The following is a 12,796-nucleotide window of genomic DNA, read 5'->3' on the forward strand; positions in this document are numbered from 1 at the left end:
GATCTTAAAATGTTTTGGTCAGTGTGTAATACCTGATCATTAGAGTAATTAACTCCTTTTTTTGCAGGTGATCAAATAAAAAGTTTTGCAGTATGATCCAAAAATATCTTTATTTCTATAGTGCCTTCATCACCCCTCAATGGCTTGGCTAAAGTTACTAATGATTTCATTTGTGCCAACAGAATTTGAAGACAATGATGAGCAGCTCCCACCAGAAACTGAACAAATGCCCCAGAAACAGTCCACTGACTCTGCAGGTTATAAGGAAGAATCTAAACCTACAGGTTGGCCTTGTAGCACATATAATCTCTCTTACTTGGCTAGTATAAAGAATTGTATGCCTTTCTTTTCTGCAAGCTTTTACTATATTTGAAAATTGGCTGTAAATATCATTCCTTACCTTAACTTTTTTCTTTTAAAGAAGTTTATAATGGAATAGTCTCCCACTAATGCCTCTACTGCCTAAATACCAAATTAATAAATGTGTACAGAGATCTATGGAAATATCAAATAAGGTGAGCATTGCTGAAATTCCAGGTTGAGATAACCTCTTGTATTCAGAAATCCATGAGCATAATAAGGGAGGGAAATCAGAGGGAAAAAAACTTTAGAAAGTCACTCTCATGGATTGTGACCCCCCAAAAAAGAAAAAGTAGAAAGAAGAAAATACCAGGAAAAAATGGGGAAGAAAACCCCAGGAAATAATCAAATTGCAGTATTCACAAACACCTACATGTGATTTTAACAAACCCTGGTTCTACAGACCATTTTTAAAATTAACGTTATACCCATGTTAATCAGAAATTACTAGACCATTCCCTGTGGCAAGGGATCTTGGGAAAAATGGGAATGGATTAATTTTAACTTTGGATGTGAATGATCAAAATATGTTCTGTATTTTCCTTAGTCATCCATTGTCCTACTAATAGGTTGCTAGATTTCACACGGAGTCATGTTTTCTTCTTTTTGGTATAAGGTAAAATTCGGCAGCACAGGGAACTCCACAGAACCATAAGCTAATGAAAAGATATACAAAATCTTATAGTAGCCTTCTCTCAAAAAGCATTTTGCAGGCAACTCATCTTTAATGGAGACAGTCTGCTTTAGTTTTTAAAATATACATTTTAGCTTTTATCTACTAGAATTTTTAGAATATGTTGAAGTGCAAAAGAGAAATAAATCCAACATAAAACGTCTTATTTTAAATAGCAAGTTGCTAAATACCCACATTTTTATGCGTTGGAAAGAATCAACTCAATCTGTAAACCAAACTGTTTTTTTTTTCCAAAAACCATAAATCAGTACACACAATATAAGTTTGCCTACTAAGTACATTTCACTGTAACATGCTGAAAATTATTTGGCAGCATATATTTATAAGTAAGTAATGAAAAGTCTGTATAAGCAAACGACATGTTTCAAAAAGACAAATGAAAATATGTTCATAATGAAATACATATCAGTTCCAAGGAACGGAAGTGTCACTATTATCCTACATTTTGCCTTTCTGTTTATTTTGATAGTTAAACTCTAATGAAGAAGACATGCTGGCTTCTGGTGTCTCTGTCTCAGCTTTGGCAGGGTTTGAGAGGGGAGGAAAGAAGGATTTTTTCATCTTTTTTGTTGCTGAATATGGACTGAGGCCAGGACAAGTCATATCTAATACTAGCAGAACACTGGAAAAAAGCTACTAAAACCTTTCCTTCCCCAGCAACTCAGTTGGAGAGCGTGGGGGCAGAAGGCCTTTGAGGATTGTGTGTCTCTATGGTAACTATGCTCAGTAAAGGCAAAGGAGGCACAGAGCAGAAGAATATGAGAGATTGCCATATAGGCATTCCCTGTGAAAGCTCCAGAATTAGGGCTGGGGAGGATTGTTTCCTATCACCTCTGTGATAAGGAAAAGAAATTAAGAACAGCACTGTTGTATAGACCGCCACCTCCTCTGAAGAAAACTTGTTTGCTCTTTTAGATCCATTTATTTTTAAACCATTACTATCATTTCAAGTATTTTTCTTGACTGTGTTTCTTATTTCTTTAAAAATATCTTCTTACTGTACATCACCTCTGCAAGCAGAATTATTATAACTTATATTTAATGGCAATGGTACAACTGCCTTACTTTAAAGTATTTTCAGTATTTCTGGTCCCTGAGGCCCAATTTGAAACAAACGAAATGCCAGGGAGGCAACATTTTTGTCATAATAAGGTTCAAATACCTAAACCAAAACCAAATAATGTTTGGGTTTTCCAGGTTTTGGGTTGTCCCTTTTCCCTACAAATGTAATCCTTTCTTCTTTTGTTACTTCTCCCCACTTTCCAGGGGAAAGTTTCTGCAGTTCAGGCCTGTGTAATCTATTTAAAAGCTCCATAAGTATGCAATAATTGCTGCTGGATAAGTTTCCTTAAGCAAGAAAAATCTCAGATAGAGGTAATCTGTTGGAATTATGTGCCTAGAGTAGAGGATCAAAGCTGGAACACATGCTGGTCCAGCATTTGCTAAATACAGCCTATCAAGAGAGGTATAACATGAATTGTAAGTGTTTCTGAGGTTAAGGTTCATATGGGAAGCACTCTGTTGAGTGGATTTGTTACCATGTTCAATATTCTGTCTCAGATGATGTCAAATATTTATTTAAATCCATTGTTCTGGATAGCTTGTATATTTCCAAAGTCTCATGACCTACTCAGAATGGAATGTTTTTTAAAGAGCAGGACTATAAAAGTCGATCTGTTGAAGGCTAGATCCAGACAGCACGCATTACCATCTTCTATACTTTATTGCTTTGAATAGGACTGTGGTTCACAAGGCAGCACATGTGATTTCTACAGTGTCAATGTGCCAGGGATAACACGTGCTAAAAGCAGTTAGAGTAACCTAGTTATTAATGTATCCTTTGCTTATTTTCTTAAAATATGTGTTCCTAATGGAATCATCATTACATAATGCATTAGAGCTGCCCAGATTGAAGCAGGTTTTACCTGACTACATCTCCATCTCATTTGGAATACATCACTGCATAATGCAACATAATTAATTGTACTGTTTATACAACATCTTCTGATATACATAAAAGGGAAGGTATTTTCATGTTGCTATTTAGAATCATGGCAAGAGACAGAAATGTCATCGTAGGGGATAACTAATGGAATGACCCATATAGAATGAATGTGTAATTTAGTAAAATGCAAATGTTTATAAACATTTTCAAGAAAAAAATTGGTTTCCAATTCAGGATCAGACTATTTGAAATCTGCAAGGTGTTTCTGCTTAATGATATGCCCTTTTGCAGTTTTGGTTTATGTTTGGACTAATAATCATTCAAACAGAGGGAAGGTTAGCCACTGAGGTGTCAATCTAACAGCTGTGTTGTTCAGAGCTGTAAAGAAAAGAGGGGAAATGCATTAAGTATTCTTTGTTATAAAATATCACAGAAATACTTGCCGAAATGCTTATTCGTTAAGCTGTTCTTTAGAAGTGGCTCAATTAAAATAAAGTTTAGCAGTTCATCTTGGGGACAGCATGTCAGCACACCACAAGGGCCAACTGCTCCCAAAGGAACAGGGAGCTGGCAGCACCGTGCGGTAACATGGCTGTCAGGAGCCGGGCAGCTCTGGCCCTGGGCACTGGGCTCCTCCCTGGGGACAGGGACGAGCTGAGGCCGAGCTGGGATGTCGGCCCGTGGGTGGGCCCAGCTTGGCAGACCCCATGGCCGAGCATGGGGAGCTGGAGACTGGCCCTGCTGCAGCGTGGCTGGGGCAGGGGCTGACAGCCCCCGGGGCTGACGTGGGGTCCTGGGCCTGGGCAGGGACAGCCCAGCCAGGCCCAGGGGTGCCCTCAGGGCCCTGAGCCAGCATATGAATTGCCACAGAGGGCCTGATTTGTTTCAAATTTCAGTTTATCGTATATAGAGTAGAGGTAAATGGGGGTATTGAGAGAATAAAAGTTTCAGCCTCATAAGTGGAAGAATAGAATTCTCAAAAGCACCTAAGTATCTAGAAATTTACTGTATTTCTAGACAACTACACATTAAGACCCAGACCCATAAGGAGATGTAGACACCGCAGTGCCCCAAACTACCATACTAACTTATAAGTGCCTGGCTTCATATATGGAATTAAGGGTTGTAGAAATAGGCACAACAAGTAGCACACTAGCAAGGGGCCAGCCTTAGTGAGCCATGAAGGAAGGGCAAGAGGAGGCATGTATTTGAAACCCTGCATCTTTTTAAATTTGGCCAATGACAAAAGAACGGGAGTCCCTAACTACCTCTTTGGCAATTAACTCACTGGAGGCAGGGCACTGCCTTGCTTTCTTCTAGAAGACAGTAGTGGCACTGACTTTTGATATAATAGCTTCATAGGTAGCTTAGCCATCCAAGTCAGAAAAATTTGTTAGACATGTTCCTTGTCCTGCAGGCGCTCACATATCCCACCTGCTATTGACATTTCCAGGTGATGCGGTAGTTGGTAGCATGTTAGACAAAAGTTAGGCAGCATCTCTACTCTGACCATTATGTTTAGTCTTGAGTCCTGCCAAATGTTACCAGTACCTAATCACTGAAATCCAGCTACATTGTACTTGGTAATAGTGTTTTTTGATCTGGCTCTATTTGGGAAAATTAAATGTGGCATCTGTGGATTTCTTCAACAATCCACAAGAGAAGACTCAGAGATATTCAGTTCTGGGAGGAAATACTAGTTTTCTTAAAGAAGAAAATTGTAACAGGGCAATCTAACTCTTCATGAGCCAGAAAAATTGTTTGGATTTTTCAGGCTGGGGCAAACTCAAATGTTACAATGCTGCAATTTCAGTGAGCATTGGCCTTCTTAATGCCAGGGAGTAACCATAAAACACTGTTTTTTTAATGTTTTGGGGTTTTGTATTTTCAAGAAAATCGTCAAAGCTTTTAACATACAAGGCCTTATGTAAGGCTTTCATTTTTAGTAATACCTGTCCTTTTTATGTTTAGGAAGTTATATAAGGAAAAATAGTAGTAATGGTCCTTTTTTTGTAAAAATTGGTAAAAGCTCATTGGAATAGACTGAACCTGTTGTTGCTTGTGTCAAAATCTGTTCCTGCTCTTTCAAACTCAAAACAAGACAGAAACAACAAGAGGAGGGGAAAATTATAGCAAAGTAGAAAATCACTCCATCCGCTGTTCCAAGCTCTTTCTTGCAGCTTCATTTCTGGCAAGAGACAAACACAGCGTACACTGTAAGTCCCATCAAACTTACAGTAGTATCACACCATTTAAGTGATTGCTCTCAACTGCTTTTCTGTCTGTTAGCTGAAGGCACTGATATCAGACTTATTAAACAGAACACAAAAGAAAAATGATACGAAAAAGAAGAAAATCCGGGTTGAAAATTACATGAGTGCAGGGAATGGGAATAGCAGTGACAATACCACATTGCTGCTGCCAGAGACTGTTTGTGATTTAGTAAGGACAAGGTGATGGTTTCATCTAGGCACCTCTGTATCTTCTTCTAGCTGAGATAGAACTTTGTCTCAGGACTTTCAGGGCCTAACAATATCTATTTGAGGAATACAATATTTGAGGAAAATAAAAATAATCCTAAAGCATAATGATGATTTTTAAAGGCAAAATATTTTAGAGAAGCATTGCCTTCTGTATACTATTTTTTTTCAGAAATCATACTACCTGAGTTTGCAGAGGATGATTTTCCAGATATACCAGAAATGGAAATAATTAAAAGGAAGATTGACCTTTTCATGCATGACTGGCAAACAGTGGAGTCAGAAATCAAGCAGTCATCTCTAGTTCAGGTTGTTGTTTTAGAGATTGCTGAGCAAACTCCAGAAAGTCTGCTTAATCAGACTGTGCTGGTTATGGAAAGTAAGTAATACTGTTTATGTGATTTACACTTAACTTACCAAAAGGGATTTTGGAGAGCTCGTATGATGGATATATTGGGGGGTAGGTTATACTTAGCTCTGTATTACATGAAGTGGAAAAAGGACATGCTGTGTTCTGTGGGTGAGCTAAAAAGCACTCTAGCAGCCTGTAAGACATAGGAAGAGTGGGGAATGTATATATTTGAAAAAAAATTATATATGGCTATACAAATATGTACATAATAGCTCCCTAACAGCGCATTTCCAAAGTTACTTGCTCTATCTGTTCATGTCAGGATAGTGGCTTGAGACGTGTACAGATAACAAAGGTTCACTAATGTACAATATTCATTGAAGTCAAGGAGACTTTCAGGGTGTGTAATAATCTAATCTAACCACCTGCAGAGATTGTGTTTCAAGACTGGATTTTTACAGTATTGATATTTTTTTGGCAAATTACCTTTCTTCACTTGTGTGCTCAAATCTCTAACAATTTTGCGTACTGGATAAAAATATTAATACTACATTTTTCCTATCATTACTACAATGCAAGTGTTTTATTAACCAAAATATCTATTGTGCTAGCTTTACAATCAAATAAAATTTGACTGATGATCTCCCCCAATGAACAATAGGAAAAAACCTGTTGCAAACAGTAATGGCACTATCTGTGTGTGTTTGTGTAATAGTTTTGTATTACAAGTTCCCACTGAAAATACTAATTTACTTCAACCAAAAAGCAACCAGTAGAATTTCCATTTTTGGAGGAAGCAATATATTGATTCCTACATCCGGGGAGAACATTTTGTTCTGTAAGTAGGAGAAATGCAACATACAGTTGGCATGATTTGCTTTCACATATGTTCTTACTTTTATGGACAAAGAGAATATATTCTAGCATGGCCAAATGAAAAATACTGAAACAGAAAAAAAATAATAACCTTTCCAGAGCCTTTTAAATATCATGGTTGGGAATTATCTGCTGAAGACTTAGATGAGGAAGCAGAAGATCTGGCTGCTGAAGAGGAAGATGAAGAAGTTGAAGAGGAAAATGAAAATGAAGAGGTAAGCATGCTCGCTTTGTCTATTTATGCTTTTAACTCATTTATTTTGAGTTTGAACATAACCCCAGAGAAGTCAGATTTTGCACCCAATTTTGTATGATCCAGTTTTAGCCTTCTTACGGAATAAATGTCAGGATATGCTTCAAGAACACTTTTGTTGTATTCCTATGTTCTAGCTGACAGTAGTTTTACTCCAGTGAGAAGCATAAATACCCCATGCTAATAGAGAGAACGAATGTACCTTGTTTTACCAGATCGCAAAGAGGGGTTTTATTAAAGAAACAAATGTGAACTTTGATTTGTCAGCTAATGATTCTGTGAGCAATCATGTAAACATCAGAAGATGCAGAGTCCTGATGTGCAATCCTCTGTTTCATCTCAGCTATTGATAATTTTCAAACATCCACTTTAATGAAATTAAAAGTGTAGCTTCGCCTTTCTTTTATTTTCATCCTATATTGGAAGATTCCCATCCCCCAATTTGACGGTACAGGATATCCATATACTGTACTGGAGCAGTATTGGATAGATTTTTTAGAAATTAATTTTGTTGGATGAGTAATCTGACTGCATAATACCAGCTCTCATTGCCTTTTCTGAAGAGGTCTACTTCTGCACATTTAGAAGCAACAGAAAGTGAGTTTCAAGATCACAGAAGGAAAAGATTCTATCATAGATACTTCTAGCCTAATTTTGGTCTTCAATAGATAACTATGATATTATCATTTCAAATTTAAAATGGTCATTCTTTTCTCAATAGTTCTCTCACTAGATTGGACAGTTTGTTTCCTGACTCTGAATCTAAAAAGTGTGTATTTTCATAGACTTACATTCAGCTTACAAACTGTCTTGAGAATACTATGCTCATTCAATGCTCAGTTGATGTATTTGACATTTCTTAATCTGATCTACTTGATCTACTTAATCTAAGTGAACTACTGAACTCAAATAGTTTTTGAAAATTTTCATAATATTTTCAGGATGAAGAAAAAACTAAGGAAAATAAAAGGCACATGGGAGACACAAAACACTTTTGTCCAGTCAGTCTGAAAGAGAACTTTGTCCTTTACCCAGGACGCTATGAACATGCAGCTAAATATCAAGAAAAGCTGTATTACTTTTCAACTTCTGAGTACAGAGATAAATTTTTGAAGAACCCTGAGGAGTATGTGGCTCACAATGAACCAATACAAGTAAGAATCTTCAAAATTGTTTAAAGCAGATAATAACAGATTAAAATCACTGTTTTCCATTCCCATTTATAATTGTTTGTTATTGCTAATTTTTTCTAGGTAACAATATATCAGGCAAGTCCTTGAAATAAATACAACACATTGCTTCCCTAGTGACTTTTTAGTGTACACATTGAATTAATGATGCAAATAAAGCAGAAAAGAGAGGAAGATTATAAAGGCTTACAATAATCCTAAAATGTAGTTAATGAATCACACATATTGGGGTTTTTTTTACTACCTTTAAGTCTTTTTTTTTGTAAGTGGAGGAAGGGTAAAAGAAGGGAAGATTTACCAGAACTGTCTAATGAATTTTCATTTTTACCTACTGGAATCGACTGCCATAGTGTATTTGTTCAGTATTTCCAGAGAGCAGGTAGTCTGTCTGGAACAGCAATAGAAAGCCTGGAAAAATTAAAATGCAAAATTATGTGACTGTTTTTGATGCAATTTTTATAATGATATTTTGGAAGTGAAAAACAGTAGAGGGTGCACTGTAAACTCCAAATTGTTACAAAATATTCCAATATTTTCCTATAGGCTCCTCCTTTACGGGTGTGTCTACTTGGGACTCATGGAGCAGGTAAAACTACTTGTGCACGACGGATAGCAGACAAATTAGGCATTTTCCATATTCAGTTTGAAGAATATCTACAGGAACTGATCTTACCCAAAACTAAAGAGAAAGTTGGGCCCCATGTTGATGAAGAACCTGAAGAAGATGACAATAAAATGCTAATTCTATCACAGGAACTGGAAGACTTCTCTCAGACCATGACTAAAACTGAGACTGAAAAAAGCAAACAGGTAATAATCTGATCTTTTTCATGTCCATACACAAAATAACCATTTTCAGACCATAATAGGAATTTCCTATAAAATTCTAGCTTGATAAAAATCACTTATGTTAAATTATTTACTTGATGAAATTTGGAAGTAATAGTTCTTGACAATGTTTTCTTATGAATGCCACCAACATTCTTCAAAACATTTCCAAGAATTATGTATAGGTTTTTTTCTAAATAGTAGAGATAGATGCTAAATGGGGCAAAGGAAGACAAACTGAGAAAAAAAAAAAAGAAGGTCAGAATACTAATAGGAAGGTATGGTTTCCTTTAAGTATTTATAATACCCAGGTTCAGTCAGGTACATGTGCTCCAATTGCACAGGAGTTTAGAGATTTCACCAGCAGTTCTCTCTGCACTTTCCTGGGGCAAAAGACTAGAACGCCTCTACCAGCCCTTCAGTCTGATCATCCTTTGTCAAAAAATCAGAAATATTTCAGTGTTCATAACAGGGCAAGTTAATATTTTTTTAATATAGTAGGCCTTTTAATCCAGATTATACTGTTGTCTTTGCCTATTGGCAGCGGAGTTTCAAAGCAGAAAAAAACTCTTTAAGTAGCATAAATTATGCCTTGTAGTTAAAAAACTGTTTCAAATAGCTGGATATTCATGATACTGGTAAAATAATTCATGAATGATAGTCTTCAGAAAATTAGTTCTTTTTCTTAATCAGATTGAATGCTGGTTCAAAATTGTTATAAATATACATTCTAAACCCCATCTCTTACAGGGTATAATTTCCCTGAACAATAAACATTTAAATAAATGTTTATCAGGAGACAGTGATTTCTTTTACTAGGCAGTGATATATTGGGAAAAACAGACAAGGTTTCAATGCAAATGAATTCTTCTTTAGACAGCAATGGATATAATAAAAGCCTTTATTGTGTGGAGAAGCCTCAACACAGGTACACAGCATATAAATCTTTGAAAAAATGCACAGTACAAAGAAACTGAAAATCTAGACAATACAAATGAGGGTTTATCCAACTCTCAAAGCTTCAGGAAGAAATAAGTTTCTGCATCACATTCTAAGAACCACTTTTTTTTGTACACCTGATACCTGTCATGTTCTTTCAAGTTACTAGTCATCAAAGAGCTTCAAAGACTTCCTACTACAGGATCTAAGGAAGCATGCAGGAGAGGAAGCAGGCTACAGAGGAAGCATACAGAAACAACATCCAGGCACAATATTAGGAAGACGAGCACTCAATTGAAGTGGAAACTAGTGAGGGATCTGAAGGGTAGCAAGAAGAATTTCTACAGAACAGTAGTAAAAGGAAGACCTAGAAAATATGATTCTGCCACTGAGTGGGACAGGTGACCTTTTGATGAAAGACACTGAAAAGGCTGAGACTCTCAATGCCTTCTTTATTGTGGTCTTTACAAGTACAGGCTAGTCTGTGGCCTTCTAGGTCTCTGTGCCTAATAGGAAAGCATGGGTAAAGAGTGGTACTACTCAGAGCAGAATAGAATCAAATTTGGGATCATTTATGTAATCTGGACATATACATGTCAATGAGTTGCATTCACAGGTGCCGAGGAAGCTGCCAAAGGTGCATTCAAGGCCACTATTGTCTTGAAAAGCAGGGGAGGTCCCTGGTCACTGGAAGGTAGTGTTCCTGATGAAATAATACAAGAGCAGGTAATATTGGAAGCAAATGCTTCAACACAGATGGAGTACAGATCAAAATCATGGATGTCAGAATAAAGATTCACGTTTTCATCAGTTAAATCTAAGAGGAGGTTCTTTTGGCAAGTCAGTTTACAGCTTGGTCATCACAGCCAAAAATAAGGCAAGTGTTCCTGTCACCGATGGTTATGGCTGTCTCTCACTCAGCTTTATTTTTTTGGCATCAAGACATGTCTTACAGAAAGGCACTTCTGTTAGTATTTCTTCCTCATCTTTTTATCTGCTGACAAACAATCTTCTACATTAGCATTTTTTCTCGCACTCCTTGTGAAGCGCTTTATCTGATGGCATGACCGGAGCACAGCTGATGCAATTGCGTTTCAGTTTAGAAACCCGTTCATTGGTCCATGCACAAAACTCTAGAGGATGAGGTTATGGACTCCCTAAGCATTTCTCTGAGTATGACTACTACCAGACTGTCTGACTATTCCTTTTTTCACTGACCCACTACCTCTCCAAAATAATTTCGTTTAACTTCATTTATATCATTCACTTTGGCGCAAGACACTAGAAGCGTATCTATCAAAGCTTAAGGTAAATGTCAGCTATAATATTCAAAGCAAAAACACTAAAGGCAAACAAAACATACCATACAGTCTGAGAAGTTTAGCACAAAGATATCATCCTGGTTGTTTTAGTAGGCATCAGCCAAACCCATCACAGCCTTGACAGGTCTGGGGAGCAGCCTTGTCCTTCAAACCACCACTATGCAGGGTGTTCTGTACCCAGAATATACATCTCGCATTTCTTTTCTTTTGTCAAATACAATTGCCACTTCAACAGTTCATCTGCAGTGGTGAGGTCAGTGACACATTTTTATATGGGTTTTACTGCTTTCTCCCACTTCACACATTTCTTTCAAGATGCCTTTGTGTTACAGATATGGCTACCACTTTGCTTTCTTAGGTATCTGCTATGCCATATTAATATATTTTAATATATACACTGTGTCAGGCACTAGAGAAAATATTACTCACAGACACACTACATTAGACTTGTGGCTTCCAGCATATTCTCAAGTTCTTTTGGCTACATTATCAGGCATAGGAATTCTTACTCAGACAAGTCCTTGCAGCAAGCAGCTCCCTACTATCATTTGGAAGGTTCCTGAATCACCTTGGATCCTTTTGTTAAAAAGGCTTATTCCTTTATTTTCTGACAGGTTATGCTAACAAATTCTTGAGCTGCTTGGGTTAATATGACTGCTACATGAGGAAAGGACAGCAGAATTTTGTAATGAATTCACAAAAGAATCTCAGGGAACAACTTAAATCCATATGCTGAGAGGGACAGGAGAATACCTAGCTGCATATTAAGTTTTCTCTCCAAGCGACTTTGCATGCAACAACTAAAACGTCAGTGTGTTATCAACATTATTCTCATCCTAAATCCAAAACACAGACTATACCAGCTACGAAGAAGAAAATTAACTTTATTCCAGCCAAAACCAGGACATGTGCCTATACCTAGTAACCTTACATATCTTTCTTTGACAACTTTCTTTGGATTGCATCAAAGGATAAATGTTGCTTTTAAAAGGTAAAAAAACATTCTGATGTAGAGCAGATAGTCTTCCAGAATGAAACAATGTATAAATAAGTGGAAAACTTCTTGTAGGCAATTAAGAGAAACTGTGATCGTTTCAGTTTCTATTCCTCTGAACTAAGCATATGTATAATTAAATACTTACCAATTGTGCTTGGTTTTAGGTTTCATTAAAACTCATAGAGCAGCAATTGCCCCAACTCTAGGGAAGTACCCAACCCCAAGCTCATGGAAAATATCCCAAATTGTATCATGTAGTATAGTGAAATGTGGCAAATGAGTTTACTTTGTTTCTGCTGGTTTAAATCAAATGAAGACACTACCTTAGTCAAAAAATAATAAATGTGTCAGATAGATCTTTCTTTCTTTCTATGTTTTTTTTTCTTTTTTTTTTTTGTGGATTTTCTTTATATAAAGGAATTGGAGTTAACTCATGAGGAAGAAGCAATCAAAGCAAATCTAATGGATAATGAGGCACTACCTCCAGAAGTCCTTGATAACATTGTTCTTGACTGGTGGAGGAAAGAGCCATTTCGGTAACTGTAATTAGATTCTCTCTT

General features: G+C 36.8%; 1 protein-coding gene across 6 annotated transcripts in view; it reads left to right on the forward strand.

The window, feature by feature from the left end:
- Positions 1-12,796, forward strand: part of LOC104316230 (zinc finger and BTB domain-containing protein 24) — an 82,249-nt gene that overhangs the window by 36,822 nt on the left and 32,631 nt on the right. For 5 of the 6 annotated variants that reach the window (XR_011328486.1, XM_069805100.1, XM_069805098.1 and 2 more), the window contains exons 18-23: positions 183-284; positions 5,652-5,858; positions 6,807-6,922; positions 7,902-8,114; positions 8,694-8,960; positions 12,654-12,772. Coding sequence is in view for 5 of the 6 variants with exons in the window: in XM_069805100.1 (XP_069661201.1) it covers positions 183-284; positions 5,652-5,858; positions 6,807-6,922; positions 7,902-8,114; positions 8,694-8,960; positions 12,654-12,772 (1,024 nt within the window). In the remaining variant the exon portion in view is untranslated. The remainder of the gene's footprint in view (positions 1-182; positions 285-5,651; positions 5,859-6,806; positions 6,923-7,901; positions 8,115-8,693; positions 8,961-12,653; positions 12,773-12,796) is intronic. The other variant, XM_069805099.1, reaches the window with a different exon arrangement.

Source organism: Haliaeetus albicilla, chromosome 17, assembly GCF_947461875.1.
Source record: "Haliaeetus albicilla chromosome 17, bHalAlb1.1, whole genome shotgun sequence".
Lineage (NCBI taxonomy): Eukaryota > Metazoa > Chordata > Aves > Accipitriformes > Accipitridae > Haliaeetus > Haliaeetus albicilla.